The sequence below is a fragment of the Mya arenaria genome, chromosome 2, assembly GCF_026914265.1.
Source record: "Mya arenaria isolate MELC-2E11 chromosome 2, ASM2691426v1".
NCBI classification, from domain to species: Eukaryota; Metazoa; Mollusca; class Bivalvia; order Myida; family Myidae; genus Mya; species Mya arenaria.
The window spans coordinates 25,375,522-25,395,626 of NC_069123.1; the positions used below are offsets into that span (position 1 = coordinate 25,375,522).

At 37.5% G+C, this 20,105-nt stretch overlaps 4 protein-coding genes across 5 annotated transcripts in view; 3 read left to right on the top strand and 1 right to left on the bottom strand.

Moving 5' to 3' along the window:
- The window catches only part of LOC128220500 (uncharacterized), a 10,852-nt gene extending 1,196 nt beyond the window's left edge, over window positions 1–9,656 (top strand). For both annotated transcript variants that reach the window (XM_052928924.1, XM_052928933.1), the window contains 2 exons: window positions 7,361–7,455; window positions 9,501–9,656. In XM_052928924.1, coding sequence (XP_052784884.1) covers window positions 7,361–7,455; window positions 9,501–9,656 — 251 coding nt within the window. The remainder of the gene's footprint in view (window positions 1–7,360; window positions 7,456–9,500) is intronic.
- A 457-nt stretch (window positions 9,657–10,113) lies between these two features.
- Window positions 10,114–10,590, top strand: LOC128213962 (uncharacterized). The gene has a single exon (XM_052920106.1). The coding sequence runs from the start codon at window positions 10,114–10,116 to the stop codon at window positions 10,588–10,590; it is 477 nt and encodes a 158-aa protein (XP_052776066.1).
- An 818-nt stretch (window positions 10,591–11,408) lies between these two features.
- LOC128224056 (uncharacterized) lies at window positions 11,409–16,314 on the bottom strand. Its single transcript, XM_052933691.1, has 4 exons — window positions 16,146–16,314; window positions 14,644–14,821; window positions 13,935–13,985; window positions 11,409–12,090 (listed from the first exon to the last, which is right to left on the bottom strand). Exons 2-4 carry the CDS (start codon window positions 14,785–14,787, stop codon window positions 11,926–11,928), a joined length of 360 nt encoding a protein of 119 aa, XP_052789651.1. The 5' UTR covers window positions 14,788–14,821; window positions 16,146–16,314; the 3' UTR covers window positions 11,409–11,925.
- A 1,752-nt stretch (window positions 16,315–18,066) lies between these two features.
- LOC128224920 (uncharacterized) lies at window positions 18,067–19,729 on the top strand. The gene is made up of 2 exons (XM_052935027.1): window positions 18,067–18,457; window positions 18,684–19,729. The coding sequence occupies exon 2, from the start codon at window positions 18,709–18,711 to the stop codon at window positions 19,669–19,671; it is 963 nt and encodes a 320-aa protein (XP_052790987.1). The 5' UTR covers window positions 18,067–18,457; window positions 18,684–18,708; the 3' UTR covers window positions 19,672–19,729.
- The last annotated feature ends 376 nt before the right edge of the window (window positions 19,730–20,105 follow it).

Genomic DNA, 20,105 nt, shown 5'->3' on the forward strand with positions numbered 1-20,105 from the left:
GTTACAAAGTCCCCATTTAAAAACTAAACGCTTATATTATGTATCTGTACCTAAATCATACGTTTTTTTTGTTGTTATAATCATTATTTTGGCTATTTGAAATGATTTATTATGACTTTAATGAGCCTTTGTCATCAAGCCACTGTGCATCTTATACGTTAAGGGGGCAATATAGTTTAACACATGGTAGATCCATCTTATTTTTTTTATAGCTTAAGTGTGTGTGTGGGTGTGGGGAGGGGGGGGGGGGGTATGTAGTTTTACACTTTATAGATGCATCTTATAGCTTGGGAGGGGGGGGGGGGGCTAGTATAGTTTTACATTTCATAGATGCATCATGTAGCTCGGGGGGGCTTGTATAGTTTTACACTTGATATATGCATCTTATAGCTTGGGGGGGGGGGGCAATATAGTTTTACCCTTGATATATGCATCTTATAGCTTGGGGGGGGGGGGGGCAATATAGTTTTACCCTTGATATATGCATCTTATAGCTTGGGGGGGGGGCAATATAGTTTTACCCTTGATATATGCATCTTATAGCTTGGGGGGCAATATAGTTTTACCCTTGATATATGCATCTTATAGCTTGGGGGGGCAATATAGTTTTACCCTTGATATATGCTTCTGATAGCTTGGTGGGGGGTGGGGCTAATATAGTTTTACCCTTGATATATGCATCTGATAGCTTGGTTTTACCCTTGATAGATACAGCTTATAGCTTGTGGGGGGGGGCTAGTATAGTTTTACATTTCATAGATGCATCTTATAGCTCTGGGGGGCTTGTATAGTTTTACACTTGATATATGCAACTTATAGCTGGGGGGGGGGGCTAATATAGTTTTATACTTGATATATGCATCTTATAGCTGGGGGGGCTAATATAGTTTTATACTTGATATATGCATCTTATAGCTGAGGGGGGAGGGGAAATATAGTTTTACCCTTGATATATGCATCTTATAGCTTGGGGGGGGGGGGCAATATAGTTTTACCCTTGATATATGCTTCTGAAAGCTTGGTGGGGGGTGGGGCTAATATAGTTTTACCCTTGATATATGCATCTGATAGCTTGGTTTTACCCTTGATAGATACAGCTTATAGCTTGTGGGGGGGGGGGCTAGTATAGTTTTACATTTCATAGATGCATCTTATAGCTCTGGGGGGCTTGTATAGTTTTACACTTGATATATGCATCTTATAGCTGGGGGGGGGGCTAATATAGTTTTACACTTGATATATGCATCTTATAGCTGGGGGGGGGGGCTAATATAGTTTTACACTTGATATATGCATCTTATAGCTGAGGGGGGGGGAGGGGCTAATATAGTTTTATACTTGATATATGCATCTTATAGCTGGGGGAGGGGCTAATATAGTTTTACACTTGATATATGCATCTTATAGCTGAGGGGGGAGGGGCTAATATAGTTTTACATTTGATATATGCACCTTATAGCTGGGGGGGGGGGGCTAATATAGTTTTACACTTGATATATGCATCTTATAGCTGAGGGGGGGAGGGGCTAATATAGTTTTACACTTGATATATGCATCTTATAGCTTGGGGGGTCTAATATAGTTTTACACTTGATATATGCATCTGATAGCTTGGTGGGGGGTGGGGCCAATATAGTTTTACACTTGATATATGCATCTTATAGCTGAGGGGGGGGGCTAATATAGTTTTACACTTGATATATGCATCTTATAGCTGGGGGGAGGCTAATATAGTTTTACACTTGATATATGCATCTTATAGCTGGGGGGAGGCTAATATAGTTTTACACTTGATATATGCATCTTATAGCTGAGGGGGGGGGGGGGCTAATATAGTTTTACACTTGATATATGCACCTTATAGCTGGGGGGGAGGCTAATATAGTTTTACACTTGATATATGCACCTTATAGCTGAGGGGGGAGGGGCTAATGTAGTTTTACACTTGATATATGCATCTTATAGCTGGGGGAGGGGCTAATATAGTTTTTACACTTGATATATGCATCTTATAGCTGAGGGGGGGGGGGCTGATATAGTTTTACACTTGATATATGCATATTATAGCTGAGGGGGGAGGGGCTAATATAGTTTTACACTTGATATATGCATCTTATAGCTTGGTGGGGGAGGGGCTAATATAGTTTTACACTTGATATATGCATCTTATAGCTGAGGGGGGGAGGGGCTAATATAATTTTACACTTGATATATGCATCTTATAGCTGAGGGGGGGGGGGAGGGGCTGATATAGTTTTACACTTGATATATGCATCTTATAGCTGGGGGGGGGGCTAATATAGTTTTACACTTGATATATGCATCTTATAGCTTGGGGGTCAAATATAGTTTTACACTTGATATATGCATTTTATAGCTGAGGGGGGTGGGGGCTAACATAGTTTTACACTTGATATATGCATCTTATAGCTTGGTGGGGGAGGGGCTAATATAGTTTTACACTTGATATATGCATCTGATAGCTTGGGGGGGGGGCTAATTTAGTTTTACACTTCTTAGATGCATCTGATAGCTTGGTGGGGGGTGGAGCTAATATAGTTTTACACTTGATATATGCATCTTAAAGCTGAGGGGGGGGGGGGGCTAATATAGTTTTACACTTGATATATGCATCTTATAGCTGAGGGGGGGAGGGGCTAATATAGTTTTACACTTGATATATGCACCTTATAGCTGGGGGGAGGCTAATATAGTTTTACACTTGATTTATGCATCTTATAGCTGAGGGGGGAGGGGCTAATATAGTTTTATACTTGATATATGCATTTTATAGCTGGGGGGGGGGGAGGGGCTAATATAGTTTTACATTTGATATATGCATCTTATAGCTGAGGGGGGGGAGGGGCTAATATAGTTTTACACTTGATATATGCACCTTATAGCTGGGGGGAGGCTAATATAGTTTTATACTTGATATATGCATTTTATAGCTGGGGGGGGGGCTAATATAGTTTTACACTTGATTTATGCATCTTATAGCTGAGGGGGGAGGGGCTAATATAGTTTTATATTTGATATATGCATTTTATAGCTGGGGGGGGGGAGGGGCTAATATAGTTTTACATTTGATATATGCATCTTATAGCTGAGGGGGGGGGGGGGGGGCTAATATAGTTTTACACTTGATATATGCATCTTATAGATAGGGGGGAGGGGCTAATATAGTTTTTACACTTGATATATGCATCTTATAGCTGAGGGGGGGCTAATATAGTTTTACACTTGATATATGCATCTTATAGCTGTGGGGGGGGGGGGCTAATTTAGTTTTACACTTCTTAGATGCATCTGATAGCTTGGTGGGGGGGTGGAGCTAATATAGTTTTACACTTGATATATGCATCTTAAAGCTGAGGGGGGGGGGCTAATATAGTTTTACACTTGATATATGCATCTTATAGCTGAGGGGGGGAGGGGCTAATATAGTTTTACACTTGATATATGCACCTTATAGCTGGGGGGAGGCTAATATAGTTTTACACTTGATTTATGCATCTTATAGCTGAGGGGGGAGGGGCTAATATAGTTTTACACTTGATATATGCATTTTATAGCTGGGGGGGGGAGGGGCTAATATAGTTTTACACTTGATATATGCATCTTATAGCTGAGGGGGGGGAGGGGCTAATATAGTTTTACACTTGATATATGCACCTTATAGCTGGGGGGAGGCTAATATAGTTTTATACTTGATATATGCATTTTATAGCTGGGGGGGGGGGGGGGCTAATATAGTTTTACACTTGATATATGCATCTTATAGCTGAGGGGGGAGGGGCTAATATAGTTTTACATTTGATATATGCATCTTATAGCTGGGGGGGGGAGGGGCTAATATAGTTTTACATTTGATATATGCATCTTATAGCTGAGGGGGGGGGGAGGGGCTAATATAGTTTTACATTTCATAGATGCATCTTATAGATAGGGGGGAGGGGCTAATATAGTTTTTACACTTGATATATGCATCTTATAGCTGAGGGGGGGCTAATATAGTTTTACACTTGATATATGCATCTTATAGCTGTGGGGGGGGGGCTAATATAGTTTTACACTTGATATATGCATCTTATAGCTGAGGGGGGGCTAATATAGTTTTACACTTGATATATGCATCTTATAGCTGAGGGGGGGGGGCTAATATAGTTTTACACTTGATATATGCATCTGATAGCTGAGGGGGGAGGGGGGGGGCTGATATAGTTTTACACTTGATATATGCATCTTATAGCTGAGGGGGGAGGGGCTAATATAGTTTTACACTTGATATATGCATCTTATAGCTGGGGGGGGGGCTAATATAGTTTTACACTTGATATATGCATCTTATAGCTTGGTGGGGGAGGGGCTAATATAGTTTTACACTTGATATATGCATCTTATAGCTGAGGGGGGGGGGGAGGGGCTGATATAATTTTACACTTGATATATGCATCTTATAGCTGAGGGGTGGGACTAATATAGTTTTACACTTGATATATGCATCTTATAGCTGGGGGGAGGGCTAATATAGTTTTACACTTGATATATGCATCTTATAGCTTGGGGGTCAAATATAGTTTTACACTTGATATATGCATTTTATAGCTGAGGGGGGTGGGGGCTAACATAGTTTTACACTTGATATATGCATCTTATAGCTTGGTGGGGGAGGGGCTAATATAATTTTACACTTGATATATGCATCTGATAGCTGGGGGGGGTGCTAATTTAGTTTTACACTTCTTAGATGCATCTTATAGCTTAGGGGGCGGGTCTTATATAGTTTTACACTTGATAGATGCATCTTATAGCTTGGGGGGGGGGGGCTAATATAGTTTTTCACTTGATATATGCATCTTATAGCTTGGAAGGATAATATAATTTTAAACTTGATATATGCATCTTATACTATAGTTTTACATTTAATAGGTGCATCTTTTACCTTAAAGAAGGGTGTGGCAATATAGTTTTATATTCGATAAATGCATCTTATACCTTAAAGAGGTGGGGGCTACAGTTTTATATTCGATAGTTGCACATTAGAAACGCAATCTGTGTAGAGATAAAAAAAAATAGCCATTATACAAATCGCTTCGTTGCAACACATTCCCCAGTTAAAATTTGCGCCAAAATAGCGCTAATATTTTCTTATCTGTACACAAATCACAATCATTTGGCTTTGTTTTCGTTTGATCATTAAAGACAAATGAGTTAAACATAATAATGCATCAAAATTAATACGTTTCTCTCGTGCATCCATCAAGTTTGAAAACATTAAATGATTTCAAACTACATTAGCGTTGTATTTCATCCCCCTCCCATAATGCGTGTAAGGAATGTATTTATTTACATTTATGATATTTATATATATTTATAGATCGCGCAAATAAATATGAGTATAATAAACTATTTCATATCCGCATTATTGAAGAAAATGCATTGAAAATGGTAAAACGTTTTATTAAAAAATTAAGGTATATAGTTACATCTAATTCAGACATCTGATATATTTGATGTGCTGAAAAGATGAAGACAGTTTAACATTTACGCACTTTGCTTATTTACGTCATTACCAGCTTTATATACTTTAATCAGATCTGAACTTGAGATATTCCTTTATACATGGACAATTATGTTTACAGTTATCCAGGGCCGATATTCATAAAACACCTTAAGTCATTTCTCAACTTAAAGCAATTTCCTAAAATAGTCAAAGTGAAATTCGAAAAAGAGTGTTTATGGAAATGAAGCATTTTAGATAATATCAAGTTATTTCATATCATGTAGCCAGTGAGATACTTAACTTAGGAAAATGAATGAAGTTAGGATATCCTTTTTTATTAACAGTTTTATAATTACGGTCCTCTTAAGTCATTTCTTAACTTAAGTCGAGATCCTTAAACTTTCATGGTGAAATTTTAGGGAGTGTATAAGTGTTTAAAACATAAAAGTACGTATACTATCATAACATACGTATACTAGAATAACATACACTTAACGAAAATAAAGCATATTATTGTTGTGAAGATACAGCTGTACTGCTTAACATAGACGTCCTCAGCCGAGTGCCCATCTATTACTGGGTGTTTCGCCCATTATCTCGGTAAACCCTCTAGATGGCGGGGCAGGTAGTGGTGATCAGTTACTACCTCGCCTATGTTGGCTTCAAAGTCGGTTCACTGCGTCGTAGCCAGAGCCAACTGGACGCCCTCTCTGCAGTTCTCCCAAGAGCGTGTACGGCGGTCTTTCTGACTCGTCCCTTGATGCCCACAGCTCCCAGCATTTTCCACACTAACTGTGATGGAAAGCCTCTACATCCAACTTCCACTGGGAAGACACATGTCTTCCAACCCCTCTCTCTACATGTCTCTACCAAGTCTTGGTGTTTTTCCTTCTTCAGCTCCTTACCCTCCTCACATCTCTCTTCTCAGGGTCTTCTGTTAGGCCCACCAATACAACCAGCTTTGGAGACCTGGACCAAAGAATTATGTCTGGCCGAAGGGTGGTATGGGCCACTTCCTTTGGAAACTTCAACTTTTTCCCTAGGTCTACCAACATATCCCAGTTTCGAGATTCTTGTAGGATGCCGCTACATGTTGTTGTTGTCGGTCCTTCTCACCTTGTCTTACAAAGCTGAAAAACTGGGCGCCTGTCCGTTTCAAGGGTCTCTCTTTCCTCCTCTCATTTTCTAAGACGTTTGCCAGCTCTCTTAGAACCTGGTCATGCCGCCAGGTATACCGCCCTTGCGCCAAGGCTGTTTGGCAAGAAGATTTTATATGCCGCTGCGATCCGAAATTCTCACACATCGAGCAGGAAAGGTCTTCTGATAACTTCCACTGCTTTAAATTGGTTGGAGTGGGTACATGTCATACACCGATCGGAGAAGGAAAGTCAGTTGAAGTGGCTCATAACAATATATATTAGTTAAGTTGTTATAAAAAATAGCCAGTAAGATACGTAACTTAAGAACTTAAGGTAGAAAATAACTTAAGCTGTTTTATGAATACCGGCCCTGGTTTTCTACCATGGAAACATACTCGAGAATAAATTTTATCAGCATTCAGATGTGTTCACAGTCGAGCTAAAATAAAAAGTATATCACAACATTCACATTGTAAAAATAACATTATTGTGAATGAGTTGAATAGTAAAAAAATAGTTTCTAATGTAATCAAATAATTCTGGGGTGGTATTCAATATACGACTTAAGTCAATCTTATGGTCATATATCAATGACTTCATTCACTCTATTGGTCAGTTATCAATAACAAGTAATCCGATTAGCTACATCGTTCTTAGAACCGATAAAGAGCAATATTGGATACCTGCCCTGAGCTGCAGTTTTGTATTATTTCAGGTAAAGGGGACTTTGTAAACAGAGACTCTTCGGACAGAAGATTACAAATGACACAGGACGTCCAGAATATCAATACCTCAAAAGGACTTCAGCCAGTAAGACTGACTTTAAAGCTGCACTCTCACAGATTGACCGTTTTGAAAACTTTAATTTTTAATTTTGTTATGTTCTTTAGAGCCAATTTTAGCAAAAATGTCTGGAAACTAGTTATACAGGACTGCTGACAAGAGATCCGATTGCAGTTTTTGTATTAACGTTCGATAATTGATGTTTTATGGCTAAAAGCGTAAATAAACGCTTTAAGAAAAAATGGAATTTTCGGCAGTTTTCCTAACAATTGAAGTCGATTTTATTGTGAGTTATCTTATATTACAGATTTGAAGAGACTTTTACCCAAATCAACTGATTCTGAGACAAAAACTAAATAAAAATGTCAACACTATCAATCTGTGAGAGTCCAGCTTTAATAGAAACGTCATCTACTTATGCTCAATCAGGATTATGGTGTGATACGAATATTGTAGTCCATCTCGTTTCTGTTTCTGGAATTTCAATGAATTAAGTCTATTGACTATTGACATAACTGAAAATCAATCATTATTTGTTGGCACTGTATCAATTCAAGAATAATGGGTTTCCCTGAGGAGATCAGTTGACGATCGATTCCTTTTGTTGTTGAGAAAAAAATAATATTGCAAAAGAGTTTCTTTTAATTAAAAGTCATTTATAAAGAAGATGAAGAAGAAAAGAAGAAAGTTTATTCAATGAAAATACAAGAAAAAAGTTGGAATATTTCTAAAGTAATATCAATTATAGTCTATAGACTAATAACACACTACTTATTAGAAATAGTCCAACATGGCTCGTGATCAAGTTCATAGAATACAATGGCTTACGTTTACAATTCGCGAACTATAAACTGGTATATTTGTATCAAAGAAATAGCAATTGTATTTATAGAATTCGATATGCATATCATAAATAATAAATGAATTAATTTAAAACAATAAACAAGTATTTTTGTATCACAGTATTAACAACTGTATTTATAGTACTTGATAAACATATAATAAATCACACATGAGTTATGCACCAGTCAACTGTAACCCCCCCCCCCCCCCCCCCAGTTCCGGGGGTATACCGGGGATAGCCAGGGAAATGGGCCGTGTTTTTTACCTTCCAGGTGGCCCCGCAGTACCGGGTGAATGCGGTGGTTTTGTCTTCGCGCAAAAATAGCAGGGAATGGGTCTGCTAGGGTCCCAGGGTGCGGGGATTTTACCAACAGTTCGTCCCCAGGCTTGGCTTGACCGAAAGTCAAAGTCCCCGCTATTCTCCTGACCTGGGGAGGCCGTGGTTACAATTGACTGGTGCAGTATGCACTATATCCATGCACTGGATAATTTATGCACAATAGTTCGATTGTTTTTCATCATACTAAGCATTAAACGAATTTACTTTTATATAATTCATGCAAAAACCCTCCAATAAAGCATAATTTAACAATGATATATGATAAATTGTGCCTTAACTACTCTGTCAAGTCTGCCAACATAATTCAAACAAAGTAACAAATAATAAATATCATATAAACGCATAACCGCTCGTACATGAGTTATAAGAAACGATAAGACGGCATAGAACACTAAATCTGTCTAAATTAATAAAGATGCACTCTTACTCCCAAATATTTTTTTTTATGATTTTATGTCGTAAAATAAGTTGAGACGGACATTTTACGAATTATTTTTTGGGGGGATATTTGAGCTTGCTGAGTTAGTATGAGTTGCAGAAGTCAGACATCTTATGCACCAGTCAATTGTAACCACGCCCCCCCCCCCCCTAGGTCCGTGGTGTATACCAGGGATAGCCGGAGAAATGGGCCGTGTTTTTACCTTCCAGGCGGCCCCGGTGAATGCAGTGGTTTTGTCTTCACAAAAATATAGCGGGGAATAGGCCTTACCTGGGGTGCGGGAGCATTTGGCGGGGGTTTAACCATCTGTTCGTCTCCGCAGGACGGGGATTTTACCCGGGGTTGGCTGGACCGAAAGTCAAAGTCCCCGCTATTCTCCGGACCTGGGGGGTCGTGGTGCATTATTTTGTGTTACAACTCTGAATAATTATTGATTATTTCTGTTTCCAGGTTGTGCCTGTTCGGGTATCAAACAAGGCGCTGCTATCGTCAGACGGCTACCGCCTTGCCAAGCGTCTCAGTGACAAATGTGTTGGCTATAGCAGACGACATATTTCAAACCAAAAAAGAGGCTGTGTTTGCGTCATTCCGTACCGGAAGTACTGACGTCTGTGTCATATGGAAGGCTGGAACAACGTTGATCAGGCGTCTGTTTATGATGAAGAACGAAATTCAGTACCGTGGTATAGTGAATCCGTACGATATTTATTTTGGCGAAGAATATACGCCGAGAGCAAGTATACGCATGGATCCCGCGGTAAAACGAATGATTTTCGTTCGGGATCCTTATAAAAGACTCTATTCTGTGTTTATTGACAAGCTTTTGGCACCAAATCCAATCTACTGGACCTTGATTGGCGTGAACGCAATACGATCGACACGCACTAGCCCTTCCCAGAAAAGTTTAACATGTGGGCATGACCTTACGTTTGCAGAATTCATCAAATATGTAATTTTAACACTGGATCCCGTCCTACCAAAACAGTATGCGCCCGATGGTCATTTTAACAGTCAAGTGAAAATGTGTCGTCCCTGCGCGATCAAATACGACTTTGTAGGTAAGATGGAGTCATTCCGGGAAGATTCGCTAGAGTTAGTAAAACAGATTGAACTTTCCAATACAACTGCCGACATTCTTCAAGGGCGTGGCGATATGTTGAGAGCAGACGACGCATTGCGCGATTCTTGCCACCAGCCTTTTGACTCCACTTTTCGAGGAGGCTTTCCAAAATGTGTGACATTTTACGAGGCCCTGCAGAGAGCATGGAGGAAGATGCAGATGAGAGGGTTAGTTGGCGCAATACCATTCCCAGTGACGCAAGAACAGGCTAGTAACATTACTGAAAACGATTTTGTGAAGCTTGCGAAGGAGGCGCATGGTAAGTTTACAGAGACTGAAAGAAATCGACAAAAAGAGGAACATTTTGCTAATCTATACGCCACTGTTTCAAAATTAGACCTGAATAGATTACGTATTATACATAAGGACGATTTTAACTTGTTTGAGTACGATGATATGCCGTCGACCATTTTTGGATGACAATGATTCGCATGCCAGTCATTTTGAATATACTTTACTAGCTTATGTTAAGTTGTTTTGTAATAAAATGCATTTTTGTTATGCCAAAGGGCTTTCTTTCATATACAGAATAATTACCAATAAACAGAGAGTGAACTAAGAATGTTGTTATTTTATTTACATTATGGATTGCACTTAATGGTCAACATGAAGCCATACCGACTATCCCAACCCATGTGGCGCGGGTCTGATCATATATCAACCACTGTGTAGCGGTTCCGATCCTATCCTAACCAATTTATCGTGGGTGTGTCACGTGATCAATCCTCTTTTAGAAATACAAATGCTTCAATATAATTAAAGTCATCAGTGTATCGGGACTCCCGTTAAAAGTATCATGTCTATGGTAGCTCCATTCAGTGTTATTAAAAACGGAAAAGCTGAAAAGACGGCTATAAAAACAGTTTGATAATGGTTGAATTTGATGTCGTGTATATGTCCACGTTTATATATATTATCTGTACGTAAATCATATGTTTTTTGTATTGATCACTTAAGTCAAACGAGTTTAACATGATAATACATTAAGATTTAATAAATAATATGAAATCAACCTAAACTGTGCGCCTTTAAGTGTTCATCTGTTCGTGTTGTTGTGAACCTGGACAATGTTTAAGAATGCAATTGGACTTGCTCAAGTAGTTTGATTACATTCAGATTTCTCTCTGTATTTTGCTGCAAAAACTAAAAGAAACGGCAGACAGACAATCCAAAAGAGTCGAATACATACTGCCAAAATATCCATTTGACCCTTCACATACAACTGGCGTGAATTCAAATTTGTTTTCTTTCGTTTATTAGCTTACTAATGTCTGGGCAGTTTATGTGCGCACATCTATAATACTGGACGTTCATTGCACTATTCAAAAGAATGGCAAACAAAAATAAATAACAACCACAGAAAACAATGCACACCAACACATCAGCGAACAATAACACTCTGCAAGTACTTGCAAACAAAACAATGGTGTTGTCATAAGTCATAGCTATAACCTAGAGCTCACAGAGTGCTGTTAAACCATTCTGCAAAGTTTGTTTTTATCTAATTGAGTCCTTCTTTTAAGAATCCCATCGTCGGATACCCCCGTTATACATTACGCTATGTATGAAGAGTAACGGAAGAAGGTACCGTGGTTGCCGACGATGAAGAATCCCTACAAAGGTCCAAACCTATATGGGAGAAATTGTAATCAGAAAATTTAGAAGTGTATTTCCTTTGGTGTGATCGATGAATTAAACAAACAAATGATAAAACATCAATGAATGAAACTGTGCATGCAATATGTAAAATTATATTCAATATTTATCAGGGAAGGGAACTCTTGCAAGTCCGTAAGTGAGCGTATTCCCGGATTCTCGTTCCTTTCCTATGACCTGTTTGCGAAGGTCGTTCTCTTCTATGGCGTCGCTGTAGTCGATCGTTGATACTTCCGGTCGGGGATGCTTCTGAAGGGACGACGTCTGAAACAAGGAAACAGGAAATTGGCTTTGGCTATCTTTAATTGTTGCTAAGTTGTCTATTGTTGAGTGTAGTTTTGTTGACTGTCCTTGAGTGTTGTTTTGTTGACAGACTTGTTGTTTTGTTAACAGTCTTTGGGTGTTGTTTTGTTGACTGTCTTTGAGTGTTGTTTTGTTCACAGTCTTTGGGTGTTGTTTTGTTGACAGACTTGTTGTTTTGTTAACAGTCTTTGGGTGTTGTTTTGTTGACTGTCTTTGAGTGTTGTTTTGACAGTTTGTGAGAATAGTTTTGTTGACAGTCTTTGAGTGTTGTTTTGTTGACTGTCTTTGAGTGTTGTTTTGTTGACAGTCTATGAGTGTTGTTTTGTTGACTGTCTTTGAGTGTTGTTTTGTTGACAATCTTTGAGCGTTGTTTTTTGCCAGTCTGTGAGGGTTGTTTTGTTGACAGTCTGTGAGTGTTGTTTTGTTGACTGTCTTTGAGTGTTGTTTTGTTGACAGTCTTTGAGTGTTGTTTTGTTAACAGTCTTTGAGTGTTGTTTTGTTGACAGTCTTTGAGTGTTGTTTTGTTGACTGTCTTTGAGTGTTGTTTTGTTGAACAGTCTTTGAGTGCTGTTTTATTGACTGTCTTTGAGTGTTGTTTTGTTGACAGTCTTTGAGTGTTATTTTGTTCACAGTCTTTGGGTGTTGTTTTGTTGACAGTCTTGTTGTTTTGTTAACAGTCTTTGGGTGTTGTTTTGTTGACTGTCTTTGAGTGTAGTTTTGACAGTTTGTGAGAATAGTTTTGTTGACAGTCTTTGAGTGTTGTTTTGTTGACTGTCTTTGAGTGTTGTTTTGTTGACAGTCTTTGAGTGTTGTTTTGTTGAATGTCTTTGAGTGTTGTTTTATTGACAATCTTTGAGCGTTGTTTTTTGCCAGTCTTTGAGTGTTGTTTTGTTGACAGTCTGTGAGTGTTGTTTTGTTGACAGTCTGTGAGTGTTGTTTTGTTGACTGTCTTTGAGTGTTGTTTTGTTGACAGTCTTTGAGTGTTGTTTTGTTGACAGTCTTTGAGTGTTGTTTTGTTGACAGTCTTTGAGTGTTGTTTTGTTGACAGTCTTTGAGTGTTGATTGGTTGACAGTCTTTGAGTGTTGTTTTGTTGACAGTCTTTGAGTGCTGTTTTGTTGACAGACTTTGAGTGTAGTTTTGATGACAGTCTTTCAGTGCTGTTTTGTTTACAGTCTTTGAGTGCTGTTTTGTTGACATACTTTGAGTGTTGTTTTGTTGACATACTTTGAGTGTTGTTTTGTTGACAGTCTTTGAGTGTTGTTTTGTTGACTGTCTTTGAGTGTTGTTTTGTTGACAGTCTGTGAGTGTAGTTTTGATGACAGTCTTTGAGTGAAGTTTTGTTGACAGTCTTTGAGTGTAGTTTTGTTGACAGATTTTGAGTGTAGTTTTGATGACAGTCTTTGAGTGTTGTTTTGTTGACAGTCTTTGAGTGAAGTTTTGTGACAGACTTTGAGTGTTGTTTTGTTATTTACCTTTGAGTGTAGTTTTGTTGACAGACATTGAGTGTTGTTTTGTTATTTACCTTTGAGTGTTGTTTTGTTGACTGTCTGTGAGTTTTGTTTTGTTGACTGTCGTTCAGTGCTGTATTGTTGTCTGTTTTAGAGCGTTTTCATCATCGTACCATCGAGTATCGCGTTTCAGATCACCACATTCATAGGCGATGGCCCCAACGGCATTCCTTATAATACACGTCTTTATAATATATTTTTTAGTTTAAAACATTTCCTTCCATAGAACAAATCATTAGTAAAAAAGCATACATTTTGCAATTCGAATTTGAATTTGTAATTTAAATCGAACTTGCCAGCATCTCAGCTATGTTGGATATCTGGTTCTGGACGTCCATCTTCCAATTCTGGAAATTAGAGAGTTACAAATTGACTTACAAAAGCAATAATGAAAACGGCAACGATACTTAAATGTACCTTAGTAAACCTACAGCAATACAAGTTTGCTTGTTTCCTTACTAATTCCTTTTACGTTATACAGCGTTACTTTAATGTCACTTTTGTACCAAACAAGAACGCCACTGTAGATAACAGTTTACCTTACGAAAATCACTTTAGGGGCGGTTCCAGGATTGGCGTAACTTAGGGGCGTAACTTTTTACTTGCGCCCTTTCCTCAGAAAAGAACTTATTTGATTTGAAACGTTGGCGGGGGTGGGGTGTTAATATTTTCTAGTCAGAAATGGTGCATTTAGAGCGTATTTAATTACTTTGAGTGAAGCCCCCTCCCCCCCCCCAAAAAAAAAACAACAAAAAAAAACCAAAAACACTAAAAAAAAAAAAAATCCTAACATAAACATTTTCCTTCTTCTATTTTTTTTTTTTAAATTTCAGATATAAATTTTAACTGATTACTTTATAGGCAAAATGAGGTCGCGCTTATCTAGTCAGCGTGTAGCAATGCAGGAAATAATAATGCCGTCCATATCAACTGGACGTCCGTTTATCTCTATACATTGTAGATATTACAGCTTTGCAGCAACCACTGAAATTGTACATTACTTACATCATACATCTCCCTTTTTTCGATGTTCCACTCGTGCGGAAGAGTCCACTCCTCGGGGTGGGCAGATGGCTTGCTGAGACCAGACACAATGGGTATATCGCCTGCGCTGGACGAAGAATCAGGGGAGGTCACTCGTGTCGCCATTACGGAAGTGGTATATGGTCGTATTTAGAATTGTCTGAAAAAGGGAAGTACCTAAAATGATCATATTACACCAGGCTGATGAATCCTGCAAGAAATTTAGCAGCTTTCAATATAATTAATAAAGCAATATAATTGTAATGGTGAATTAACCCAGTGATTCTCTCAATGTTTATCCGCTATGTTACATCCAAGACTTAACGCCAAACTGGTCAAACTACTCAATGTATGTAACAATTATAACATAACAGCACTAGCAGTTCCGGGGGGGGGGCACCCGCCCCAACCTTAAATCTATATTAGTATCGGTGAAAAAAGGTAATAAAATAAACACTCAAAATGCACCTTTTCGGACTAGAAAATGTTTTTTGGGAGAGTAGTCCGGAGTACCCTCAAAGCCCCATGCCAACATTTTAAATAGCTTAGATTTCGGTTCCGAGGGAAGCGCGAATGTCAAAAGGTTTTGACCCTAAGTGCAACCATATTTGGCATTAAGAGTGAACGTGTAATATGTATCGTGTTAAGAATTGGTCAAATGATAATGTCAATGACACGAACAGCATACATAATATATAAGCCATACGTTTGCATAAGTCCATCTGGTCAAAAGGCATCAAGCGGTCAATATGAATTATTAATATGCCCAAATATGAACGTTATGCATGCCATTGTTTCCTCTCACGGCAAATTATATATTACATGGGTACTAGTATTGATCACTACATAATAAAATCTTAAGCCAAAATACAATAGGAAACAAGTTCACCCTTGTAAGTTTTCGCTGGAAGTAAGGTAAGCCATCAAATAGCCCCCAACTTCCCTGCCAACAACTTAAACCAAAATCTCTTGTTCTGAGGGAGGGGCGAAAGTCAAAAGGGCTACGCCCCTAAGCTACACCCCTCTAACGTCAACTCCTGGATGCTTCACTAGTTTAATTAACGAAATGGTATGTATCAATATTTTAAAGTTTTCACTGAGTGCTGTTTTGTATATAGACATTATGTTATTTAAGAAACAAAATAATAAAAATTGCTATATAATCATAGTCAAAGTATGTTTTACTTCCTCACTTTAATATATCATATCATAATATCAGCGTCAAAAAATATATCATTGTAAAGCAAATAAAGACAATAAACATAGATATAATATCGATGCTAATATCTTAATTGCACTAACACATCATTACAACTAAGCATGTATGGCTAACCTTAAACAGAACTCTAACACTAACAGTAGCACAAGTATTGAAACTGTTCGTACGAAATATTAACCACGCTGATGTAATACTAATGCTAAAAAGAAAACAACAACATCTAACATAAGAAAATGTTGTATTTCAAATAAATATGACCACTCACTTGCAAGATCTGAATTTCCAACCTTTGAATACGAGGCCTAAACTACAAAACTGTTTATTTCACTCTGTTCATTTCACTAGGTTAAAAAATGTTTATCATATTGAATGGCAGTCTGGTCCCAGTGTTTAATAAATCTGTCTGTGTGCAATATTAATCGCCATTCGAGTATGGAATCTATTATTTCATGTTCAATAAACCTAACTACGGCTTTGATAATCTATACCACAAGGTCTTTGTAATCATGCTGTATATAAGAGTCGGTGTATTAAGTCTTAACAACTTTACTGAATGGATTTCAATAACGCTTTTCAACCGTTCAATATCAGTTGGCTTTTTGATATACAATATCGTTTGTCATTTCTATCACTTGTTATTTAATACTTGATTACTTGAATACTTGATTAAGTTTCTGCTTAGAAATACTAGTAATAAAAAAGGCAATTGACGAACAAACGATTAGTAAAAAACACAAACACCTTGTGCCTATATATATATATATATATATATATATATATATATATATATATATATATATATATATATATATATATATATTTTATATATATATACTTTATAAAGACTACTATATAGCGAAATTCAAATTGCTAAGATTTTAGTAAAGACCAAATACATACCTTTCTTTGCGGACACTCGTAGTTTATTTGGATACTATTTAAACTAGCATTTTAGAACTAACTGCTTAAAAAGGAAAATGGCACTAGACCAGTGGGTCAAGATACTTGTATAAACTTGAACAGGAAACATTAATATACTCTCGTAAGCCCTTGGATTTATGAATTATTTAAATCATTGCGATCGAACACTAGTCAGACAAAACACACAGCTCAAGTGTTCAATCCTTGTCGACGTCCTCGTCTTAAAACAAGCGGTCTTTGATTTTTTCAGTGGTCCCTTTATCATAACAATGTCTGCAAATACATGAGAGTAATGAAAAAGATTCCAAATTCTAATGAAATTCACTTATATGACGCGTCAGGTTTTTTAAGTGCAACTCATTTTGATAATGCGATAGTAAAAGAAAACAGTATTGAAAAGCAATTATATAATCTAAGTTTCTGCTTAAATACTAAATAAGAGCTTATTTATTGAACACAGCTTGCACACAAGCTCATTAGACCCCAGGCCACCAATTTCAAGATGTTTATCTTAATCTTCTGTTTTCGTACGGATCTTCTAAAGCACCGACAACGAAAGATTCTCATTTTTCTTTTGCATATCTTTCTTATACAAGGTCGCATTCTGTTTTGGTAGCTTCGTAAATTTGTCTTGAATAAACACCGAGCACTCATCTGCTAGGTGAACAAATCGCTGTACTTCGATGCCTTAAGACTGAACAAATAGTGAAACAGTTATTTGCTGTATTTACTTTAAGAGGAGATATAATTTACTATACGTTCAACCACGGAAATAATATTATTATAGCAATCAAAATATGGCATTGCTATGATGTAAAATATCCAACTAATAATGCATAACTTTGATTGAATCTCAATAGCAAAACGATTAAAAGAGGAAATAATATTATTACAGCATTCAAAATATTTTATTGCAGTAATGTAGATTATCCTACTAACAATGAATATCTTAAATTGAATCACAATAACAATATTTTCACCGTTTGTCGATATCAGATTAGAAGGTGTTTTGATTTCTGGGGACATGATTGAAAAAAATCCATCCGCTCGCCACAAGATCTAATAATGTGACAGTCCGAAGCTAATTTACTAGGTTTACACATAAATTAATCAAACTTTGAAGATTACCAACCTGTGATATTCTAAACTGAATCATACCAGACCTATTTTTACGCGGTGGGATTATTGCAAAAACCGAAGATTTAAGACCAGGATATTTTGAAAATGACAATGCAAACTTGCCTATCAGCAATCATCGCCGACTAATCGTTGTCTGAACTTAATAGGGCATTGGAGATCGTCGAGGACACAAGCCTACGGTATTGATACTGATATATTGATTGTTCTTAAATCATCAATTGTATCATCTAAAGTAGACAGAAAACAATGCAGTGGATGACTATTAATTTGACACGAGAATGAATACATTGTAATGGAATCCGTGGGATAGTTCTTCTTGATAATAAGATATTGGAGAAAATCGAACAAAATATATTTATTGAGGTTAAAATAATTTGGCAGTCATTGATATGGCATGCGCGCGGCAGGCGACTGAAACAAACCCTCACACCCTGTCGAATCTTGAAGACAACTATTTAACTACAGGTGAACAGTTGTGAGAGCTAGGTGGAACATACCAGGCATAACAAGTTGAAGGTTAGTGTTTTGAAAAGTATTTGTTTAAAAAAAGTACACGAAACAACTGAACAAATAAGAAAAAAAAACTATTATTTATTTGATTTACATATATCGTTTCATTAGCAGTCGTGATGGGTTTGTCTTTGGTAAACTGTGTATTGAAACAAGCACTACAGTTTTCTTTACATCTGGCAGTGGTAGACAATGATAGATGTACTGATGTTTATTTTCATATTTATTTCAGCAGTGCAAATTACCTTGCCGCCACAATGCAAAGAGCAAAGAGCGCTCCTGCTGGACGGCAGAGGTCGAGACGAGTAAATGCCTTACACGAGATAGAAGAATGGGTGTTAAGTAGCAAAAACAAGCCTGAAAATGACGAGTTTGAAGACAAAATGTTTAGTAAATCAAACGACCAGAGATTACTAAAAGCGAAGCTAATGGAATTAGGAAAGGAGAGATTCAAAGTAATGGCTAAGCTCAATCACGACAAACAAAAGTTTGTTGAAAGACAAAAACGCAATGGACTATTAAACAGAAACATACGATCGGCGGCTACAAGTACGCGTGCTAGCAGTGAGCAAAGATTAAACACCCTAAGAGGAAGCCAATCCTTGTCAGCTCCTGCAAAACGCCCGTGCTCAGCGATTTCAAGACAGAAAACTGTCCAGTTTCATACAGACTTCAGAAAAGCGGAATATATCACAACTGGTGTCAATCCCAACTTCACAGAGGAAATAGCACCCACACGAGAAGAGAAAGACGACATCGTCGAGACGTTCATTCTATTACAGCCAAACTTGTCAACGGAAGTGCCACCTAGCCAGTTGATACGGCCGTTTACCGCGGGGAATCAAAACTTCAGCCGGACTCCTTCATCTTCGTCTTTAAATAGTCGTGGAAAAGCTGGTAAACAATTAGTGAATGGGAAACCACCAAAAGGCCAATGGGAATTTGAAGGAGAAAGGTTTCAAAGGCAACATTCAAAAGAGGACCGCATAAACGATGAACAACAATTTCCAAACGTGGAAGCATCAAACGACCGACGATTTTACAAGCTTCACAAATTGTTGTCAAATAACTATGCAACCCGTGTAAGAGACGATGTTCCAACAATAATACGAAAGATAGGATCACTACAGATGCCCCTGAAAGCTGGCAGTAAAGAAGCGAGAAGGGAGTTGGAAGCCAAGATAAAGATTTTCATGGAGGAAAATAATATTGTGTTTTAAGGCGGGTGCTGGTTTGATTTACGTGTTCTCAATTTGTAAATAAAAAATATATATCCTGCGTTCTGTGTTACAAATGAACATTGTAAAAATGAATCAAATCCTAAATGTATACTGATCTGAATAGTGCCTTCGTGTTGTGTGTTTCTCAATTATTTTTATTGTTGTAAAAATGTAAAATACATTTAGATCGTGCTAAACGCACAGTCGAGTAATAAAATAACGCATTAAACAACATTTAAAACAGACAAACATAAAGGCTAGAGATTAACTAAACAAACTCGTCATAATGTGCAATTGACAACTTAGTGATTAAAAGATAGTTTCGTAATAATTTTTTATAACGATGGAATTATAAGGTCTTACAAGAGCGACAAGTAGCTGTCAAATGTTACATTTGACGCATTATACTAAAACTCCTAATCCTAATCTACTAC

Bases quoted from the DNA above. Each gene is read 5' to 3' on its own strand.
- LOC128213962 (XM_052920106.1), top strand. From the start codon at position 10,114: ATGGAGTCATTCCGGGAAGATTCGCTAGAGTTAGTAAAACAGATTGAA.
- LOC128224056 (XM_052933691.1), bottom strand. From the start codon at position 14,787: ATGGCGACACGAGTGACCTCCCCTGATTCTTCGTCCAGCGCAGGCGAT. The intron at 13,986-14,643 runs GTAAGTAATGTA...TCTAATTTCCAG, and splicing joins AAAAAAGGGAGATGTATGAT to AATTGGAAGATGGACGTCCA. The intron at 12,091-13,934 runs GCAAGTTCGATT...TCCTTGTTTCAG, and splicing joins CCAACATAGCTGAGATGCTG to ACGTCGTCCCTTCAGAAGCA.
- LOC128224920 (XM_052935027.1), top strand. From the start codon at position 18,709: ATGCAAAGAGCAAAGAGCGCTCCTGCTGGACGGCAGAGGTCGAGACGA.